The sequence below is a fragment of the Talpa occidentalis genome, unplaced genomic scaffold (assembly GCF_014898055.3).
Source record: "Talpa occidentalis isolate TD23 unplaced genomic scaffold, MPIMG_talOcc4v2.1 talOcc4.6, whole genome shotgun sequence".
Lineage (NCBI taxonomy): Eukaryota > Metazoa > Chordata > Mammalia > Eulipotyphla > Talpidae > Talpa > Talpa occidentalis.
The window spans coordinates 121,208,830-121,232,949 of NW_023604972.1; the positions used below are offsets into that span (position 1 = coordinate 121,208,830).

A 24,120-nucleotide genomic window follows, 5' to 3' on the forward strand; every position below is an offset into this window, starting at 1 on the left:
TTTAATATTGAACAAGAACAAACATGTTAGGGGACAAACTTAGAAGTAGTTAGTAGTAAGCAAAATATTTTACTATAATTGAATTGTGGGTAGAACATTTACCAAAGAAATGGTTTATCAAAGAAAGCTTGTTTACATTTAGGTTATATGGTTTAAAAATACATACGTGAATGAACCCAGCATATTTTTTGTCTATTTCCACAAGTTGCTGATCAGCCTTGTTCCGCATAGCTGGCTCTGGGTCTGTGCCCATAGCAATTAAATATGGAACACACTAGAATAAAAATAAAGGATTTATAAGACACTGGATTAGTAAAAGCCATATATATGTAACATATGTTAAGAATCAGTGCATTAACAATGAATTTAGTTCTCCGCCTTCCTATAAATACCATGTTTTTAAAAAATAATTATTAATCTTCCTTTAGATTTACCATAAAGCATGAAAGTACAGGTCAAATATCAGCAAATACTGATATGATGAAATTTAAATAATTTTAGCATGAGTTTAAAGGTCTCCTATACTAAGAATAATCATTTGAGATTATGATATGTACTACAAATCAGGCAAGTTTGACTGAATTTACTATGTAAAGCTAATATAGGGCAAAAAGAAATGTGTCTTCCATACTCAAAACTAGGAAAATATAAACTCTTTCCTCAAAGTTGATTTTAGATATAGCCTCAATGATCCAGAGAGTCGGACCCTTAACGTTAGATAACAGTCATATCTGTTATATTCTAAATTCCAGAAATCCCACCATTTAATGTTAAATTAGTATGAAACAGAGAGCCGTGGAGGCCAGAAAAACACCACCACACTAACTTGAAAAAAATAAAGTATTAACTGAAATGGATGGTTGCTAGTTAAATTCTGAATGGGGAGGGTAGAGTTGGGGGGGGGGGAAGTCCATGAAGAATTTTATTGGTTAAATTGGCATAATTTGAAACTGGACTATAAATTAGACAATAGTGTATCAATGTTAAATTTCCTGAATTTGAAGACTGCATTACTGTTTCTAAAAGAATGCCTTAGGTTTTGAAAATATATGCTAAAATGTATAAAGGTAAAGAATCACAATAGCTGAAACTTACTATCAAATGATTCAGAAATAACTATGTACAAACAGAGATAAAGCAAATGTGGCAAAATGTTCACAAATGGTGAATACAGGTGAAGAGTACAGAGAAGTTCATTGTATAGTTTTTGTAGGTGTTAAATTTCAAAGAAAAATTTAAAGATATAGATATGATTTAAAAAAAAAAAGACAACCACTAAAGGTCATTTCGAATATAAGCAAAGAGCCTTAAGTTTCTCAAATGTGAGTCTTAACATACTCCTGTATATTTCAGTAAGTGATTTTGATGATGATAAACCACTATCATGAACAGACTAAATATTCACATTCATTAGTTTATTTTGTTTTAGGTCACATGGAAAAAAAGCAGCATATTTTAATAAAGGATGTTTTAGAAAAAGTTTGATAAAAACAGCTAAAATAAATTTTTTTAATTTTATTTTTATTTATTTTTTTTTAAGATTTATTTTTTATGCATACAAGAACTGGGGTACAGGACAGAGACAGATTGGGGAACAGAACAGGCGGATTGACTGAAAAATACTGCTGAGGAAAGCAGTGGGCGAGAGAGGAAAGGTCTGCTACGTCATGTGTATCATCTCCCTGGCCCTGGCTGGGGATCAAACTTGCGTTGCAGTGGCTGTGGGTAGCTTCACAGCTCTGTGTCTTAATCCCTCACGCCACTAGGGAGGTCCCTAAAATAAAAATCTTGAAGGAAATATAGGCTTTGTTTAGCTAATAAATTCATTTCTGTAACTCTGGTATTCTCTTGAACATGTCAAATGATGAATACTGCTCCATCAGCATTAGATGTTAATTCTTAGTAGTACCAGTTTTTTTTTTTTTTTTAAAGATTTATTTATTTATTTATTTATTTTATTTTATTCTGGGTACAGTCAGAAGCGCAGGAGGGTGAGAGAATTCACCAGAGCCAGAGCGGAGAGCAGAACAGGCAGAGTGACAAAGTACACTGCTGAGGGGAGCAGCGGGCGGCAGGAGAGGTCTGCGGGCCATGTGGGACCCTCGCCGGGTGGCTGGGGATCAAACCGGCACTGCAGAGGCCGCGGGCAGCTTCGCAGCCCAGCGCTCAACCGCTGCGCCACCAGGGGAGGCCCAGTAGTACCAGTTTTTATTACATCAGTAATCCTCATATCAATGCTTTCAGGTAGTAGATAGCTGATTTACCTCCAATTTATATATGAGGAATTTGAGATTAGATTATATAATTTACTTTTTCTCCATGAATTAAAAACTACCCTGTTTAAGTTACCTTATATTTATAATCGCAGTTAATTCTCTTGACACTGTGTGCTGTTGATTCTTAGGGATAAAAGGCAACATGGATTAAAACAAACCTCTCATCCCTACTTAGAAAAATGATTCCAAGTGTTTAGTCTATAAAGATAAACAGGAAACTTGTTTAAGAAAGGCACTATGAATATCTGAGAATCTGGCAGCAAAAACAACCTAAAACTTGGAATCTAAATAGTTTAAAACAATAACTAAGATGAAAAAATAGTTATTTTCTAGTTACAATGTATCAAATGACATCAACTCTGCCTCTTTTAATACATTCTGCTGCAATAAAACATACTTACCTGAACTGGATGAATTAGACCTTGGTTTAGAGTCAATGCAATGACATTTAGGGCAAAGTGGCGTACACTTGATTGGGTGTGAAAAAACGCCTCAAGCACCTGTTTGAGGTAAAGCTGCATGATGGAACTACTCATCCCTGAGGAAACATCACCCATCTCTTTTAAGTCTTCCTGTTTTGCAACTTTCTTCCCTACAAAAGAAGTAAACATACTTAAGAACAAATATATCCTGACTTAAACTAAATATACCAATTAGAGTACAACCCAAAGCACAAAATATAATAGGAAGTGCTCTAGCATAATGGCTTTCAATGTTTTTTGGTTTGGTCACTGTCAGAGGCCCCTCTGAGAGCCTGCTGAGAACTACAACTCCTCTCCTACCTCAGAATGCTAATCTGCACATATATTAAAATTTGCAACCTATTTTAAGGAGTTTAAGACTACCTTAGTATCAAGCCACAGAAATGAAGATTCATCTTTAACTGAATTCCTTTACTGAATAAAGAAATTTAGATATCTGAATTTAAAAAATGTCCGTATCACAACAGGTTGTATTATTTAAAAAAAAAACAAAAACAACAAAGCAAAACACATGTTTACACTTACAGTCTCTATCTGCCTGCTGCATACGTGTATCCTCTTCTTGTAGGTAGGTCTGGAGATTTTTTAACACTTGTATTTTTAAATTTACTGAGGAGTTCTTATCAGATAAAATATTATTATACAGATTTTTCACCTCTTGCTCAAACATTAGACTTGGATGCTGAATAAAGGCAAATCCTAAAGAGAGGAGAAAAAATATCTCTGGAAATATTTATATTAAAATTAAACATAACATTTAATGAAAATGTCAATAAATTATATAAAGAGCTCCTTATTTCAAAAATGTAAACTTAAAATGACTGGAAGAATATGCTGGTGGCCTTACCTAGAGAAGTATTACAGCAGGTACTTCTTTCCCCATGAATTAAAAACAAGAAATTGCATTTCAAAGGAGAATTTCACACAAGAGGAAACCTTGAGGAGGGAGCAGGGCCTAGTGGCTAGGGGAGTGGATTAGGAGTCAGGAGTCTTGGGTTCTATTCCTGGCTCCACCACTGACTTGTAGTGTGACCTTGGGTGAGTCACATAATCTCTCTGTGCCTCAATTCTCCATCTGTAAAATGGGGACAATAATATTTACCACCCACCTACCTCAAAGGGATGTTTTCAGGATTTAAGAGGTAATGTCTGCAAACATTTTTTAAATCCCTAGCAGAAGATACTATATTAGCATTATTTTTAAAAAGTTGAAATATATCTATTTGATGAAACAAGAATAATTTTAAAAATAAGAGGTAAAAAATAGAATCCAGTTATTTCTCATATGGCATTATAATGAAGCCACAATGCTAAATTCTAACCACAAGTTAATAAGTAGCAAAATAATATTATCCATGTTTATTTGCACAAAATGGTTATTTTCATATGAAAATAAGATTCTTGATGACAGAAAACATTATTGATTCCAAATAACAAATTAAACTCAAAGCATAGAGTGATCAGATAACTAGCCCAAGGTCACACAGGATAACTATGGCCCAGGCAAGATGTCTTTATTAACTGATCTGGAAGCACTCTTTTCTGGAGAGTGATGCTTAAGTTAAAATATCCACTATTTGTTCTCTGAATTAGATAACACAATTATTTTTGCCACTTTATATAACTTATGTCCAGATTGACTATTCAAAGGAACACAAAGACTTGAAGGTACTAATGCATCAGTACAACTCCCCAGTAAGTTCTACATGAAATTTAACTATAGTTTGTTATATGTGATTCTCTGAAAGAGATGGAGTAATAAGATTTAATTTTTTAAAAATTAAATCAGTAAACATTTAAGGAGATTTGAGTAATTTAGAACATTTTATTACTCATTTTTATATAATTAATTATAATGTAAATGATATTCTAAGCATATTAAATTATAATGCTACCAATATCAAGTTTCCAAATAAGTTACTAACCTCATTGAGTAACTTTACATGTACTGCACAAAGTAAAATCAAAAACAACAAAACAAAATATAGAGTTCATCATTCAATTCAGGCACTTTAATTCTATTCTTTTTATATTTCCCCCAAATCCCAGTATTTTTCCAGATAAACCCACAAAGACCTAAACTTCTGTATAGATGATATGTGTCTATTACATCAATGCTCCTGGAAAAATAATATAGATATTATAAATGGACAGGTATATGTAAACTGTCCCTTCTAGGTTGCTTACCATATGCTTCTATATAAATAAAATGAAAGTATACCACCTATTGTTTTAACTGGAAGTGGCAGATATATGTGACAAATCATGGCAAAGAAAAAGAATAACTGAAAAAAATCCAACAGCAAAAAAATTCTTCTACATAATCTTTCTTTTTCAAAGTGCTTTAAATAAATGTTGTTATGAAACCCTACGAAGTAGATGTAGGAGATAGTACTGTCATATCTTTTTACTAACAAGGAAACTGATGAACAGAGAAATTATGTGACTTGCTCAAGGTCACCCAGGAAGTCATTGGCTGAGCCAAGAATGGAACCCATGTGGCTTTAACCCCTGTCCTATATTCCATACACCAGATCCTACTGAAAATAGAAACATACTTAAATAAGTCAGTAATTTAGCCTCACAATATTTTAAAGTATTGCTCTACCTCTAATAAAAATTATAAAGAAATTATATTTAACTTACCTAGACCGATGATGGCTTTTGTTTGTACTTCTTCATCTGAGTGTTTTGTAAAATACATCAATAGTTCAAGAACTTTATCCTTTATGTTAACCTAATGAGGGGTGGGGGAGAAATCACATTAAAATGTATAAAGAAGATAATTTTGATCAGTTTTCAACTGTAAAGGAAAAAACTAAAAGAAAACAATGAGAAATTCCATATGTGAACTTAATTATAGAACAAATCACCAATAAATTTATAAATTCATAATTTTAGAACAATGGCATTTAAAATAATGGACTGTGACAAAGAACTTCATGCCAGAATGTATGTCAGTATACTGCTTACCCATTGAGAAAGTTAAAAAAAACAACAAACAAGCTGATAGAAATAGTGTGTTCACTGCTACAAATTTGACAAAACTTTTATGTAAACTTTTAATTTGTTACAGACCAGTAACAAATACTTCATGGATCAGAAATCAGTCGGTGAACCACATTTTGAGTAGCAATGTTTCAAATTTCTCTTTCCTGGGTTATTACAGTTATTTCCATTTTAGTGTCACACAGCTCTAATTTTATAGCATACAAATCAATTAACTATTAGACTTTTTACCTTACTGTTGCCTTTAAAATCTTCCAGATCAAAATCAAAATGCCGACACAGTGCTCCAACAGTGAAAAGGGATCTAAGAAGTGCTGGTTTGTTTGTTAGAAGTGAAGTGTTATTTGGGTCCTCTTGGTGCTGACTTTTTAATTTTGAGATGGCACCTGATAAACATGAGTAATATTTTTGATAATAAACCCATTACCCTTGAACTATTAAGTCCAAGTAATTTCCATTATTGAGTTACAATTAAATTTTACCTATGGTTTTAAGTATTAGATATATCTAAGAATATGAGGGTACTACTCAGAGTATAAAAGAATTAATACTGGGACCCCTCTGCTGGCACAGGGTTTAGTTTTAGTGCTATCACTGCTATGCCCTGAGTTTGATCCCTGGCCAGGGAGCTAACCTACATAGGGTGCAGCAGATCTCTTCTGTCTCACCCACTGCTCTCTTCAGATTTCAGTAGATCTGTCTGTTCTGCTACCCACTCTGTCTCTGGAGAATCCTCTCACCCCCTCACCCGCCTCTGGCCTACACCCAAGGCCAGAGGGTGTAGATAAATAAATCTTTTAAAAAAAAAGAATATAAGAAAAAACATTTAAATTCTACTTTGTAACAATGGGCACAAAATTTGCCAACATTTACTTATGAGGGGAGAAATTTCTGAACTAGATTATTAAAGGGATACAAAATAATTAGCAGAGTAATTTTAAAATCTAGGCACTGAACTTACCATAGTATCGATTGAAGCAGGCCCATACAAATTTAAAATTCTGTGTCACTTTATTTACAACTGCCCCAAGACAACTCACACAATGTTGCACTACCTAAAAGATATAAAAATGTTACTATTTAGATAAAGGTAAAAATACAAGATTAGGTTGCAATTTGTGAATTATATACTAGTTGGTACAGAGATGGTAAATCAAATGCTTACAGTCATGCCATATTTGATGATAAGCTTCATTAGATCTTCTTCAATTGTGGCAAGGAAAGTTTCACTTGGATGTTCCATTAGTGGTACAACCAGCTCTAGGATTTTTGCGACATTGCAGATAACCATGAAATCATTTTGTGTCTATAAGGACAAAATTAGTGTTTTATGAATGTCAAAATCTAAAAAAAAAAAACAAAAAACTATACACAAATTTATGTATTGGGGGTTGAGATACTATGTATGAAAAGTTTCAGTAAAAAAAAAAAAAAAACTATTAGAAAAGAACTTTTTTAAGGTTTGGAGGGAAGAATACCAGACAGTGTCAAGAATCTGGATTCTAACTCTGTTACTCACTAATTTACCATGTAACCTTTGGGCCATTTAATTATAATGCTATAAAAAAATTATTCTTCTTTCCCTTAAAATACAGCACAAGTCAATTCTGAACAAAGATATTTGACAAAATCACACACATCACAGAATAAACTTATAAGGCATAATAGATGTACTGACATATCTAAAAGTAATACCATAATGGGTTTAGTTAACATTTATCATCATCATATATACACAATAAAAAGAATAGATAAAAATGTTTTCACTGTGATGAAAGTGCTTAGATCTACTTAACTCTCTACTTAACATCACACAGCATAACATATAATGTTAACTAAAATCTCATTATTCTATATTCTATCCCTAGTACTATTATATATTATAATTGTTAGGATTAGAATTATTCAAACTGGGATATGTTAACCCTATAGCTCTCAACTGGGGATGAGTATATCCTTTAAAGGATAGTTGGCAAATCTGGAGTTATTTTTGATTGCCAAGACAGGGGTGTGGGGTATCCCGTTGGATAGAGGGTAAAGAGCTGCTAAATCCTATAATGTTCAGAACAGTTCTTGACAACAAAGAATAATTAGGCCCTAAATGTCAATAGTGTTGAGGTCAAGAAGTCGTGTGTTAACTCTCTTTATGATAGATGAAAACATAGAATTCCAGAACTAGGTATAAGATCATTTATTTTAAAATTTAAAGCATTTCTGAACTTTAAAGCATTTTAAACTTTAGTTAAAAATACTAAGCAATTTCAAAAATATACACAAAGCATTTTTAAAAAAAAACTCCAATACTATTAGAAAATTTATAATTAAAGGTCCCTGTCCTCTCTAGTCACCTAGATTCTTTGCCCAAAAAGAAACCAAAACTGTTTTGTTTTTTGAAGGAATAAGGTTTTTAAGATGTTTTTATCTAGCATTCCCTATTCTTAGCAAGATGTGCCCCTATTCTTAGCAAGTAGTGCCCCTCATTTTTTATTTTTAGTTTATTAAAATCACTAGTTACTTTCCCACCTTACATTCATTCTTCAATTCCATATTCACAGGATTAAAAAAAAAGGGAAAAGATGAATACTTTTAAGAACCAGAAACCATGTCAGTTCATGACATCTCCCATTCCCACTTCCTTAACAAATAGGGGATCAGTTAAAGAGGTAGGTTTAGGGAATGGAAGAATGTTGTCCAATAAGATAAATTCATTTGAAATCACTGCCAAGATTTTGAAACCAATTTTAAAAATCCTGGAAAACCAAGTAAAATGTAATCTTAAAATCCAGAATAAAAGTTTAAAGAAAAGATGGAAATCATGAAATAAAAGAGCAGCAGAATATAATGCTAAATCTGAAATAAATATCCATGTAACATAACATGGTTCAATATCTAAAGCAGTTAAAGTTTTCAAGGAAATAAAAGGACAATTCAAAGATAAAATGGGTAAATGATACAAATGGCTCCAATCACAGAAAATCAATTCAACTGGCTAATATAAAAAAGCAACTCAACCATCTAAAAAGTCTGGGAAAGCAAACTGAAGCAACAATGAACTATTCCTTTACACTTATTACAAAAACAACAGATTATTACGTACTGCTCTCTGATTTAAAATATGTCCATCAGCAATCTGGCATGATCTATAAAAAATTTCCTCAACCTAGCAAGTCCATTCCTCAGAGTCTACCCCAAAGAAATAAAAGCACCAGTATTTAAAGGTATAAGAATATGTTTGTTAAGGAATTATTTGTAGTGGCTATTAATAGGAATTAATGTGAATACTTGCCAAAATGGGAAATGATTGCATATATCATGACATCAACAAAATGGATAATATGTAACTATTCAAAAGAATGGAATATATCAATATCAGGTGACTTAAGATTATAAAAATGCCTAAAAGTTATGTATATAACATGATCAGATTAAAAAAAAAATGGTTGGTCAATTTATAAATGAATGCCTGTGTTTACAATTACAGAAGCATGGATAAAGCATGCAAGGATACTACAGGGTGCTTATCCTGAAATGATAAGGAATAAAAATGGAGTGGGGAATGTAGGCTATATAAACCCCCCAAAAATTAGAAAGTATTATCAGATATAAAATGATCTTGTTTATATTTATATGTATATATACATATATGTATTAAAATTATACAAAATGTTTTCAAAGTAATCTTGCTTTAAAAAAATAATTGTTCAAATGAGGATTATTTATACAGGTTAAATTACTGTCCAGAATCTAGATACAAAGTGACACAGGACTGAATTCTAGCTTGGGACTGGTATTAAACAGTGGGCACATTATATTCTCTAAGCTTTAGTTTCCTTTGTAAAACTAAGATAATAATTGTAACTTTTTCACAAAGTAAATGAGCTAATGCAGGTAAAATGCTTCACACTGCTTAATACCATGCTGAATAAATACTGGCTATTATCATTAGCACAGATTACACTTTAATCAATTTATTTCTGCAACTAATATAAACCAAAAGAATTAGGGTCTCAGAAGTGTATCTATTTTTAATGCAATTTATTTATCATATATTGTGCTTTTCTCAGTTTTTAAAATTTTTCAGGACATCTTGAGATTTTCACTTAGAATCTGTTCATTTAGATCACCAAACTCATAACTGCAAAATAAACTTAGTAAAGTTAAAATTAGCTCCAAAAGAAAAATGGGAACATAGTAAAAAAAAAACCTATTTAAAAAAAACAACCTATTTACATTTACAGTTTTTAGAATGTTTTAAAATTTAGCATTTGTAATGAACCACTTAACATATTGTCTTATAAGATCTGGATTATATTATTTAACTAATGATTATTTAATTTTACACCTGATTTTATGAAAATGTAGTGTGTGTATTAGCTTGAAACAATAGCCTAACATAGCTGATAAACTAGTTTTTTCTGTATTCAATGTTAGTGTATCATAAAAATGAATAAAATGTATTTATTATATAAAATGTATTAAAAGTGCTAAATGCAAAGCAAATTCAGAATCTGTAAGATACTAAATTTTTTTATCAATAGGAACTCTGGCATATTTACAATTACCTTTGTGGTCTTACAACAGTTAGACATTATTACAACATTTATTAAGTATTTATTGAGTTTGGCTTGAGACGTTAAAGAGAAATGGAATCTGAACTTTATAACAGAAGAACAATGTAGATAACTTGCCATAAATATTATACTATATATATGTGTACGTGACACTGTTGATCTGTTAGTGATAAAGTGGATGATAATATGTGAATTCTAAATTTAAAATACTACGTGATTTATGTAAGACAGAAAAATAAGACAATACTATACTTACACTACATTTAGTGGTAAGATATGGTTGCATAGTCATGGCATGTTTAACCATGAGCTGGGGTCTTATTTTGCTGAATAAAAATAAAGTGGTTATGCAAGCTACCAATCTTCCAGAATTCACACCTTTATTGTCAGAGTCTGGAAAAACAAACAGAGAAATAAGACACTAAAATATAACAAGGCAAAGGAAATTATACAGATTATTTAAATTGTTCAATATCATCCCCTGAATAGATTTAGCAGATGCTTTAATACAACAGATTAGCATCCTACCATACCAGACTTCCTGTATTTCATTTCTTAATAAACTACATTGATTAAGAGTATAAACAACATATATTAAGAACAAAAGACAATGAGGCTGTACTATGGAAGGCAAGTTTTACACTGAAGAGAGTAGGACTGAAGTTAAAAAGTGAATTTAGGAAGTTCAGGCACAGGTTTTTGGGAATAAATAGCTGTTGGTTGTATCTAAAATGGATGGAAGTAATTATGGGAAAGAAAGTTAGCAAAGGGTGGAGACAAAAACAATTTAGCTAAGGATACTAGGGGGAAAAAGATGCTGCTGTGACTGAAGAATGGTAAAAGATGGGTGACAAATTAAGAAGTTGGACCAAAGTTACATTAGAAAGGGAAAGTAAATAAAATGTTATTCTGGAGGGAGGAAAACGTTGCTAGGTAGGAGATACAATAGTTCTTAGGAGGAAAATTAGTTTTTAGAAAAGATTAACACTTTTTAACATTGTCAACAGTATCACCTTTAAAATTCAGGACAGGGAAAAATAGGGTAAACCGAACAAGGAAATAAAAAAAAGAGGTACATATGAAAAATGAAAAAAAAAATTAAAGGAAAAAACTGTGTAAAGAATATAAAGTATATCAGTAATTTCCTGAAGTCCCTCTTATTAGTACCTCTGTTAGAGGTAATTCTATTAGAGGCTCTGGTCCCCAATTCTGGAGAATGAGCAAGGCTGTTGTTCCTCATTTGTGTACATTAGGACAGGGGAAGTTATGTTAATCTTGTGTGCTTTAAGCGGTATCAACTATGACTTTTATAGTTTTATATAATTTATATTTTGATTAATAACATCAGGATTGTGACTGATAAATATGATAGATAATAGAAAATTAGGTATTTAAAGAATCTGTCAATTAAAAAATATTAACTTTCTAATGCAAGATTAAGCAACATTTATTTAACAATTATAAATAATATTAGAAATGAACTACAAATCTTTAAAAAGCATTTTTATAGTAGTTAAAAAATAATTTCATTTTGAGAGAAAATTTTACATGATTTAAAAGATACGAATTTTTTTTTTTTGATGAGTGCCACTAGTTAAATTCATAGTGGGTCCTGAACTTTTATTTCTGTTCAGTATGACATTTAAAATTATATGCTATTGAAAGATACGTGGAAAAGATGAGGTCTGAGCTTTTATTAAATTTCTCTAATAATCTCAGTCAATCTTAATAACATAATCTAAGATGCAACATCAAAGAAAAACATTTAAAAATGAAGTATTTAATTATGAGGCTAACCAGAGGCAAAAATGAGAAATGTGCCTGAAGTATTTTAAAATAGCTTATAATATCAATTTAATGACCAATACATAAAATGTCTTACCAGCTAGAGATTCCTCATATTTAAGAATGTGCTCAACTAGGTTATCAACAAGTTGAGTACAAGCTTTCTTCACAGGTTTATATGAGGAATCCTCTTCCGACTTCAACAACTATATATGTATATATACAAAAAAAAAAAATCCAGTATAATTAATAATTAGGCAATTATATAAATGCATTAAATGTGTTCATAATAATGAGCTTTTAAATATTCATTAACAATTTAATGCTGAAAATGCACATAAATAAAACAAAAATATTAAGAAATGTTTTAAAATATAAACCATTGATTTATAAATATTTTCAAACAATTTTAATATGAAGCATTTAAACTGCTGTGTGCAGGACCTGGAGTAAAATATGAGAGAAATGAGAAATGTGACCTTCCTTTAAGAGTATCATTCAATGCCAATTTTAATTTTTTTTTTAAGAATTAGAATTCTATTCCTCATTTCAAGTCCTCTGATATCTCAAAAAAAGTATATTATGGGTTAATTACATCTTTTATATAATTATAACTACATATGAATCGCACTTAAAATTCTGCAATTAGAAAACAATTATAAGCCTAGTTTTCTGCTCTATGCTATCTTTTACCAAATTATTATTAATAATGCTAGAAAAGTATTATGAATAGTAAGACTGGGAAAGAGATCTAACTAAAGCTGAAAAATGAAATCAATCTAATTTTACACACCCACAGGTCAACAGCAACATCTAAGATATATCTGTTTTGTTAATAAAAATCAACTAAAACAATTCTGGGAATATTAAAGTTGAAATGCACATTTGATTTCTGTGACGAGTTCTTCCACTATTATTCAATATAACTTTCTGCAATGATAAAAATGTTCTATATCTGTTCTGTCCAATATGGTTGTCACAAGCTACTTGTAGCTACTAGACACTTAAAATATAGCTAGCGTGACTGAGGAGTTAAAACTAAGTAAAAATTCAAATAAAACCCACCACATATGGGGGCCTCCTTGGCGGCCCAGGGGTTACAAGTCAGTGCAGTTCAATCCCAGGCCAGGGAGGTGACCCACAGGGCACAGTAGACCTCTCCTGACTTGCCTGCTGCTCCCCTTAGCAGTGTATTTCATTAAATCCGCCTGTTCCGCTCCCCACTCTTGTCTCAGGTGAATCCTCTCACCCCCTGCACCTCTGGCCAACACCCCAGCTTTTCTACACAAAAATAAATAAAAATCTTAAACAAAAAAACCCCATCACATACGGCTAGTGTTGGAAAGCACAAATTTAAGCTTTCACTACAAGAGGATTAAAATAACTTAGAGCAATCAACAACATTCATTGCTCTCTCCAAATCATTGCTCTCTCCAATTTAAAAGACAAAAACACAAAATAAAGCAGAAAACTTCATTTTACTTAGTGTCAATCCTGAACCACAAATTTTCCTTGTTCTGCTCCAGACTCAACTCCTCAAACAGCTATTAAACTAACAAGCTAACCTGGTCTTTTTCAGACAGACGTAGAAAATAATCCCGTTATCCCTGCTTTTTATTTTTCCTCTCCAAGATACCAAGTATACACAAAGATAATAATCATAAATTTTGGCTCATGACACAACATCAACACTGCTATGTGCCCTTCTAATTTTTTACTTACAAATATAATGATGCATGGCAATCAGATTCTAGAAATAGAATATGTCCTATGATTTATATTTTCCAAAATGCTTCAACCCTTATTCCATCTTCCTATTTCACTTTCAAAGTAACCAATGACAGGAATTTTATTTTCTTGCTTCAAAAATTGTCTAAGTAGTACATTGTTTATATAGCTTTCTTCGATTTTCAACTTCTGAAAATATCATGCTGGATGTAGTTTCCTAAGACCTGCCTTTTTCACGCAACATCATGCCACTAACTGTAATCCAGATTGTTTTGTGTAGCTCTATATTTTATTCATCTTTACTGCTATACAATAGGCCATCACATATCTATACTGCAATTTATCTATTCATTCCTCTGAAGATAAGTGAACAATTTTAGTGGTATAATGAGCATTCTTTTGTTTTCTCCTGGCACGCATATACAAAATACCTTGAAGTGGAACTGCTGAGTCACACAATATATGAATAGTCAGCTTTATGAAATAATGCTACATTGGTTTTCAAGATAGTTGTATATTTTCTGAATTACTAGCAGCTTTTAAGAGATAACTATTTAATCCATTTCCATTATTTGTTATCAACTGACTTCTCAATTTCGGCAATCAAATGGGTGTAAAATCTGATCTTGATTTGTCTATCCTATATTAATAAGGCTGAACATCTTAACAGCCAAATGTGCTACTTCCTCTATGAAATGCCTGTTTACGAATGTTATCTGTTTTCCTGCAGGGGCTCTTGTGTTATATAGGAGAGTTCTTTATATAATCTCAATGATACTTCCTCAGTCATATGTGTGTCTAATATCTTTTTCCAATTTGCAACTTTGAAAGTTTTCACTTTCTTTAGGATGTCTTTTGATTTATAAGTGTCTTCTGAAGGCAGTGAAATTTATCCATCTTTTAGGTTAATTTTTTTGTGTCAATTGTTTAAGGTAAAAAGATATTCATATATAGTCTTCTAAAAGTTTTGAAGATATCTTATAATACATATGGAATGAATAAGATCAAGAAGAAATCACTATTTAAAAAAAAAGAATTCCCTATAGATAGCCATATATCCCAGCCCATTTAATGAAAAGTTTACATAATCTGCAGTGCCATTTCTGTTTTATGAGAAATATATCCTGTATCTCTGTAGGCTTATTTCTGGGCTCTTGAGCTTATTTCACTAATTTATTACTGTAGTAACTTAATTACTATATCTTTAACATTTTTAGAAGTGATTTAATTATCTATGGCTCTTTGCTTATCCATATAAATTTTACAAACTCCCGGATATATTGGATGAATATTTTTTGTTCTTGAATTTGATGAGATCTCTTAACATTTTCCCATTTAGCATGATTTTCATTTTGGGCTTTGTACCTTTTTGGGTCAGATTTTATTACAAGCTATCACTCAAAAGGTATTATATTTTACCAAAAATTTTTCCTGTGTCCTCTGAAATTACTTCTTTTTTAATCTTAAATATACATAAATATACTCCTGAACATGCTAATGTTAAACCAGCCCTGCACTCATGATATACATGTATATGTGTATGTATATAAGCATACATATATAGACATACACATATCTCTATCCATCTTATTTTTGAAGCATTTCAAAGATTGTAGAGATCAGTATATAGCTTTTTTTTTTCCTTTTGAGATGAAATTACATGGAGTAAAATGAACAAAATGTGTTTTTGCTCAATTTTGTTAACTGCTTTCACTATTATAACTCAAACTTTTACCAAGGTACAGTGGTTTTCCAGTTTTAGCTTGCATCAGACCCATCTGGACAGACTATTAAAATATAGAATAATGTACTGCACCTTCCAAGTTTCTGATTTATTTTGTGGTAAAAGCCTTAGAACTTGCTTTTCTAACAAGTATTAGGTAATCTTGATAATATTTAGAACCACTGATAAAGATTATTACCATCGGCCTTGAAAGTTCCCTCATGTTCCCCACTAGGCAGATCCAAATGGTGCCTAACCTGGCATGACATAAGGATGCTCTGAAGTATTAGATGGGTGAACCTGTGAAGTATAAGGCAGTCCCCATTGGTGAAACAAATGTAACCCCCTAAGAGTTTAGAAGCAAAGCCCTGCCATCCTCCATGAGTAACTACTCTTCCTTTTGAGAAACGGCTCTTGGTCTGCTACTGAGCCTCAGTCAATATGGAATGTCTACCCATGAGACATCAAATTACCATGTAATCTGAGCTGCTGATCATGAACTGGGTGTCAAATTACCCACCAAATCATACAGTTGAGTGTGCAGGGCAGCAATCTATCACTCAAATGGAAATGGCGTATATGTGTGTGTGTGTGTGTGTGTGTGTATAATGGCATGTGTGTGTGTGTATATACATGTATATATATGTATATGTGTATATATACACACATATACATTTATATGTATATGTATGTGTACACACACACACACACACACACACACAAGTATGTGTATATATATGATTAAGCCAGAGCAGGCCTAAGTGCACAAAAGAAAGTTACATAAAGGAGTGATGCAAATACCTATGATCCCCATTTTTGCCACAATACCTATTCTTTTCCAGCATGTTAACTATGGCTTCATGGCAAATTCCCATGATCAGCAGGCAGATGAAAAGAACACTTGGGTATGGTTTACAGGTGAGTCTGTACAATACACAAGTACCATCAGAAAGTGGATAGTTACAGCACTATAGTTCCTTTCTGGGACATCCTGAGGAACAGTGGTGAAAGTCTCCCACTGAGCAGAGCTTTGAGCAGTATACTTGGCTGGTTACTTAGCTTGGAAGAAGAAATGACATCCATGTGATATATATTGATTCATGGGTTAGGGTCAATAACTGGTCTGGATGATTAGGGACATGGAAGGAACATAACTAGTAATTCAGTGACAAGGAAATCTGGATAAGAGGCAAATAGAAATACATTTCTGAATAAGTAAAAAAGGATGAAGAGATTTATGTTCCATGTAAACGATGACCAAAGAGTAACTTCTATAGCAGAAAAGGATTTTAATAATCAAGAGGATAGGATAACCCTTTCTGTAGATACCTCCTCTAAAGATAATAATCTCAATATTGATTCACTGATTCACAGATATTGTTCTCTGGGTAACAAGTCAGCTACATGTTGGCAGGTTGATAACAATGGACCACACTTCCATCATGGAAGAGGCAGTTTTTTGTTCTTACTAGAATAGACACTGTAGCTACAGATTTATATTCCCTGAATACAATGTTTCTGCCAAAACTACCACTTATAAATTTATATAACGTCATAGTAAATTCTGACCAAGAAACTCATTCACAGTAGGTTCTCGTCAACAAACTCATTTCTCACCAAAAGAAATGAAGGAATGGGCCCATGCAAATGCTTATTATGTTCTTCACCATTCTGAAAGAGATGGCTTGATATGAAGTAGAATGGTCTTTTGAAAACTGTTATAGCACCAGATAAATGGCAAAATCTTGCATGGCCAGGACAAGATTCTCTAGAAGATGTTTGGTCCAAAGCCAGAATTCTAAGTCCAGTAATCAAGGGTAGAAAATGGGAGAGGTGTCACTGTTACTCCTACTAACATACTATCAAAACTTTTGTTTCTTGTTCCAGTGACTTTATGTTCTGTTTGTCCAGAGGCCTTAGTTCCAGAGGGGGGACTATTTCTATCAGGAAACACAACAATGATTCCACTAACTAGAAGACTGCCACCTAATTACTTTGGGCTCCTCATTCCTCTGAATCAACAGGCAACAAATTCAGTTAGGAAGCTGGCTGGGGAGATTGATCTTGATTACCAAGGAGAGCTGGACCACTATTCCACAGTGGAAGTAAGAAACAGTATTTCTGAAATATAGGAGATTCTTTACAGTATTTCTTAATATTATCAGTCATACAATTAAGGTCAGTGGAAAACTACAGCACCCCAATTTAGGCAGGACTTCTAATGGCATAAGATTCTTCAGATATAAACTACAATGAGCTAAGCTAATTTGCTTGATAATAGCAAAGAGAATACAGAATGGGGTTTGGAAGAAGCTAGTTTCAAACACCAGTCATAACCATATTACTAGTTATAGAAACAAGGACTTTAACTGCCATTTCCTACTTATTTTGTTATGAATACATTTTGTATGTGTATACCTTACGTACACATATAGGGGGATAGAGAGAGAATGCAAATATCTTTGATTTTTACCCCCGTCTTGTTCTCTTACCATGTAACATAAATTGTACTGACTTCATATCAGTATTTAAATGTTGCTAATCTGACACCACAGGATTTTAAATTATGGGATATCAAAGTAAAGAATAAATATCACTCAAGGATGTTAACTCTTCTGGGAAGTGGTTAGTTCATTTTTGGTTCTATACAGGATGTTGTATGTTATGTGAAATTATGACCTTGCTATTGTCTTTGGAGATTAAGTGTGGTTTAAGGAGATCTGTATAAGTGTGCCAAATGAAAGGTAGATTTATGATGGTTAATTTTATGTGTTAACTTGACTGGACCAAGGGATGCCAAATTACCTGGTTTAACATTATTTATGAGTGTGTTGGTTTAACATTATTTATGAGGGTATTTCAGAATGAGATTAGCATTTGAATTGGAGGAGGATTCAGTAAAGCAAACTGTCCTCACCAATATGGGTGGGCACCATCCAATCTAGAAAAGCCGCAGGAAGGAAGTATGCAATCATTCTCTGTCTGACTATTTGAGCTGGAATATCCTTCTCCGGCTCTCAGAATGGGATTTACACTATCAGTTCACCTGGTTCAGGTTTTCAGATACAGACTGAACAACCCAGCAGTTTCTCTGCCTGGCCTCTAACATACAGATGGCAAATCATGGGACTTTTTTTCTTTTAAGATTTATTTATTTATTTATACAAGCACTGGGTACAGTCAGAAGCGCGGGAGGGTGAGAGAATTCACCAGAACCAGAGCCACTGCTGAGGGAAGCAGTGGGCGCAGCAGGAGAAGTCTGCACGCCATGTAGGACCCTCGCCGGTGGCCAAGGATCAAGCTGGCGCTGCAGAGGCTGCGGGCAGCTTCACAGCCCAGCGCTCAACCGCTGCACCACTAGGGGAGGCCCCAAATCATAGGACTTTAGAGTCTCCAAACTACACAAGCCAGTTCCTTATATTATATCTCATTTTGCCTCTCCCTTTCTCAGTATTCTGTTAGTTCTGTCTCTCTGGAGCACGCTCTCTCTTTCCAGTTTATCTCTGCCCCCTAAAACCATTCTTTTGATTTTTAAAAATATAGATTAATTTTTATTCTTCTAGAACTTCATATAATGGAATTCATATACAATGTTTCTTGTATAAGACTTTTTTATTAATTAATCTATGTTGTTGCAGCTATCAGTTCCTCTATATTTGAAGTATTATTAAATTATCTGGATAGATCAGGTTTTCTATTTATTCACTCTTTGACAGAGATTGAGATTTTGATTGTAAATTTCAAGAAGATCTTGGTTTGGATTACAAAGGCCGGGAACAAATGAAATATGGGTCACTTGGTTTTGTTCATTGCCTGTATTTTCACATAAACTAAAGGACTATGTAGTCTTGGATTATAAGCTATTGAAATAACTGGCACTGTAAAATCAATTCAATTTTTGTGTATCTCTCATAGGCTATGATAGTGGTTTGAACCAAGTGCATCGCTTTTTAGAAATTAAAAAAACATGTAGAGAACCTTCATAATAGAACTTTTTCTTTCACACACTACTGAAAAAATGACCACTCCCCCATCAATTTATTAAAGGTTATAAAGGAAATGATATCTCTATACATTTAAAAAGTGTGTATATGTATATATTTATGTATATATGACTTAACAAACTTATTTAGTCAGTAACATAGTTTGGTGCAGGTGTAAATTTGAAGCTATTTTATGTAGTATGACAAGTTACCCTAGGAAACCACATTGGGAATCACCAATATGTAAACATACCAACCCAAGACAAAAATAATAAGAAATGCATGAAATTGGATGAAATGAATTGTGTGCATATATGCTTATGTGGAAATGGTGGGCTCTTAACTCAAGAATTGACAATTCCGGTAGCCTATTGTCTACATCCTTTCTAGTTTCTCTTAATATTTAGGCACATACACTGTTTCAGTTGCTAAGCGTAGACATGGCACTGCCACATTTATGTATATAAATATTTCTGAGCTTTCTCTTTTCATTAAACTGAACTCTTCTAGGTTAATGATAACATCACGAAGTTACATCATCACTGGTAAACAAACTGTCAAAACTAAAGCAGGAAAGTATTAAAAGGGAACAAGGACTCAAAGAATAACTGGGATTTTCAGATAAAGAAAAGATTTCAACAATATAAAAATACTACCATTAAGAGATCATAAATCTAATAATGTTCTTCATGCTTCTAACTTGCCATTAACACATGGGAATATTATCCATAAATATTATCCATAAATAAATATTCTTTAGTAATATTAATAACATTTCTGATAGTTACACTTCATTTTTACTTAATTATTTATTATAATTATCAGGTGAAAATATGGTTGTAAAGCCTTCTAGAAATCATTATGTCTCCTATGGAATTTCTGACAAAATTATAACTAAGATGTCATAAGGTCCTATAATAAAGGATTAATTATTTGATTTGTTGATATCAATACATAATGTAAAAGTGGAAAATGGGAGATGATTTATTATGACAGGTCAAGACATTGTATATTGGATAACATAAACAAACATCATGAAGGATTTTTAAAAAAGGTATCTTGAAATATTTTTAAGAGCAACATATTACTAGATACCATCAGAATTGCTAAAGTTAAAAAGTCTGATACTATCAAGTTTTGGTAAGGATATGGAGCAATTGAAAAACTGCTGGTGGAAATGCAAAATAGTTCAGTCATTTTTGGGAAACAATCTGTAGTTTCTCACTTAACCACACAACTCAGCAACTGCACTCATTGGAATTTACCCAAAAGAAATGAAAACACACATTCACACAAAAACTATACATAATAGCTCAAACTAGAAATAACCCCACAGTCAAAGTCCTAAGTGAATTAATAAACAAAATGTGATACATTCATATTATTGATGCTACTCAACAATCTTTAGTGAGTAAGAAAAAAAAAGAATTACAAAAAATTCTTAAACTATATGCAGTAATATTACTGTTCCAACAGCAGGGCAAAGCAAATAAGAAATTATATACACCAAGAACCAATATTTTTAGCCTAAAGGAAAGAATAAAATCAAAGAAGTAGGGTCTTATAATCTTAAATTTGAATTAAAAATATCAATATAAATTCTTCATTTTATTTTTCCCTTTCTAAAAAATACATATTTCATAACTCTCTTCTCCAAAGACTCAAACCTATAATAATCTATTAGTAATAGCTAAAGCACCCAGATTGATTCCAGTGAAGGGAAATAATAAGGTACTATGGAAAAATGGCTGATTTCAGTTTTTGGTACAGGGAAGATTTAAGAGAAGTCTGTGGTTCCTTGTGAAGGCAAAAAATAATCAAGTTACAAAAGAGTAGTAAGGTTTTATCAAAAGGTTAAAAAACAAATTTGAGGGGACTACCACTGGATTTAAAAAAAGCAATTTGAGCTTCACAAAGAATTATGACTAAAATAAATGAAAGTAATCAAAGATACAAAAATCTGTTGGCTTCATAATGGTACTGAAAAATGAACAAACTCATTAGTCACCTTTGGAGTTTGATAGAAATGGTCATTATTTTTAAAACTGAAAAGTATTGAAATCAAGCATTTTCCCTACCTGTACAAACTATACGTCATCACATAACCAAATAATCAGATCAGATTCTTTTTTAAAGAATCCCAGCTAATTAAACCCTAAGTAATGAAATAATTAGAAAAACTATTCATTTTACAACTTTCTAAAGGAAATAATGATCATTTGAAACCAATAATGAAAGATTTCATAATAAATGTATCAGGCTAAACTCAAAGATCACTGAAAATGGGACACCAAACATTATGTCTCCCTTGAAGTGATGTAATAAATAATATTCAGAATGACTTATGAGTGAATCTTGTCTAAGCCCCAAAACTGAACTTCATTATTATTAAGCCCCTACATCTATGAGTTTATGGGGAAAAAAGGTAGACAGAAGAACAACTTAAATTACATGAGAAGGGAGAGTCGATGAAATCCAGAATGTAGGACAATCTCAGGAAAACAAATAAATGGCATGAACAAAGGAGGGGTGAGGTGTCAGCTATTATAGATTATGAGACATATGAGCCAAAGCAACTGCAAACCATCTGTAATCCTACATTTTTTAAATAATGAGGTAAATGTGAACATTGTCTAGGTATTAGATACTATGGAATAATTTATTAACATCTAGTTTGATATAGATGATAATGATATTCTGGTTATTTTTTAAAAAGTAATTTCTATTGGAGACAGACATTATTTTTGGGTGAAATGAGAAAGTATGAAATTTGTTTTAAAAGTATTACAGTTATAAAAAAAAGATGCAGGGGCAGGACAGAGAAAATAACATTGAGAAAATGCTGGTAATTTCTGAAAATGGATAAGGGTATTTCTATGTATTTAAAAATTTTGAAATCAAAGAAAAACTCATACAAAGATAAACATTTCCATTTATAAAATTTAACAAAAAACACTGATTATAGTTTAATTCTGCACTATAAGAAAATCTACATATTTTATAATGCCAAGTAATATAAATACATATTTAGTCCAATATACTTATAGAACTCATGTAATCATATAGATTAAAGGGATAAGAAAAAACAATTGTTTGGAAGGAAGGGAAGATAAAATTTGAATTAGTGATTTAGAAAATTTACTTTGTAACAAGCCACTGAATAATAAGATAAGGATATTAACCAAAACATTCAGCCTAAAATACTGAAATAAAATTCTCTATCAAATGGTAAATACTTGAGAAATAAATGATTAATCTTTTAGATCATAAAGTCTACAAAAAACTGACCATCTATTAAATTTCATGTTATATGTTATCAGTAGTCAAAATAACACTCACATTTTGAAGGAGTTGCTCAAACCAGTCATATCCAGTATCTCTGCATGCTGCAACCTAAGGGGGAAACATGGCAATCTATCAAAGTCAGAAGTTTAAAAATCTGAATAAAAATATACCTTTTGCTCTGCTTTCACCTAAAGTATAAAAATGTCTCAATGCTTATAATTATTTTTTAAATAAAACTTTTTTCAGTAAGTTAATTATTTACCAATGAAAAATATTTAAGATGTTCAAGAAATTAGCCTAATGCCAGGAGGTTTAAAATTTTACTGAATTTTGAATAGCAACGTGAATTACTCACTGTTCAGAAAAATCTGTAATATCTAAAATAATAAAATTGGTAATTTTAAATTTTCTCCTAAATTTCAGAATTAAAGATATCAGTTATACAATCATGCAATTGATACCATTTTTTTATGCTCAAATCATGAAATGTAATCTGGGTCAAAAATAGATACCGCTTATATATGTTTCATTAAACATAATGAAACTAATCTTAATTTAGATTTTCTGAAAAAGTTAGGAATTATCTCATTGCAGGTTGCTATTCTTAGGCTATTCTACCTATTCATCCACTTCTTTCCCCCCTTCTCAGTTTTCAATCACTGGAGGAATTTGGAAAAATTCATAATCAGTACTTATGTCAATAAATGCGAATAAGTGAAACATGTAGAAACACACCAATCTCTTTTTACTTGCATCCTTGGAGTGGCATGTCCAGAATTAAAGGAAGTAGTACTTACTAACTGTTGATATTAACTATCTCATCACGGTCTTTCCCTTTGTAAGACTACACAGGCCACAACTAGATCTGCACCCAAGGGGCCATACTTTGGTCCAGTCTTTCTTACCACATCGGTGATGTTTAAAATTTTCCTTGTCATTGCTTCTTTGTCATTGTGTGGTGTTGGAGTAAACCAGAGTTTTTGGAATGTTTCATTTACTAATTTCTAGAAGAAAAAATTCAAATAATAAAACTACAACAAAATGGGCAAAATTCTCTATCCCAAATACACATTAAAGTTCAAAACAAAGCTATAAAAAAAAACCAAAAGAGTAACTACTGGGAGTTTTTTCTAATCACTAATTTCTCAAAATTGTAATCTTTTTTCAATTTCAGTAAAGATTTTAAATGGGTGATTCTATGCATAGACTGGAATTTATGCATAATACAGTATGCTCAAATGTTTGTGATCCAAAACAATTTTTTTATGAATTTTGAGA

The 24,120-nt window shown here is 32.0% G+C and overlaps 1 protein-coding gene across 1 annotated transcript in view; it reads right to left on the reverse strand.

Moving 5' to 3' along the window:
* NIPBL (NIPBL cohesin loading factor) overlaps positions 1 to 24,120 on the reverse strand; it is a 170,763-nt gene that overhangs the window by 10,297 nt on the left and 136,346 nt on the right. Inside the window, exons 31-41 of the mRNA XM_037529284.2 lie at positions 23,748 to 23,846; positions 22,897 to 22,950; positions 12,221 to 12,329; positions 10,595 to 10,731; positions 6,933 to 7,073; positions 6,729 to 6,822; positions 5,999 to 6,153; positions 5,405 to 5,495; positions 3,284 to 3,457; positions 2,678 to 2,868; positions 167 to 274 (exon numbers count right to left, since the gene is read on the reverse strand). Of these exons, the coding sequence (XP_037385181.1) occupies positions 167 to 274; positions 2,678 to 2,868; positions 3,284 to 3,457; positions 5,405 to 5,495; positions 5,999 to 6,153; positions 6,729 to 6,822; positions 6,933 to 7,073; positions 10,595 to 10,731; positions 12,221 to 12,329; positions 22,897 to 22,950; positions 23,748 to 23,846 (1,353 nt within the window). The remainder of the gene's footprint in view (positions 1 to 166; positions 275 to 2,677; positions 2,869 to 3,283; positions 3,458 to 5,404; positions 5,496 to 5,998; positions 6,154 to 6,728; positions 6,823 to 6,932; positions 7,074 to 10,594; positions 10,732 to 12,220; positions 12,330 to 22,896; positions 22,951 to 23,747; positions 23,847 to 24,120) is intronic.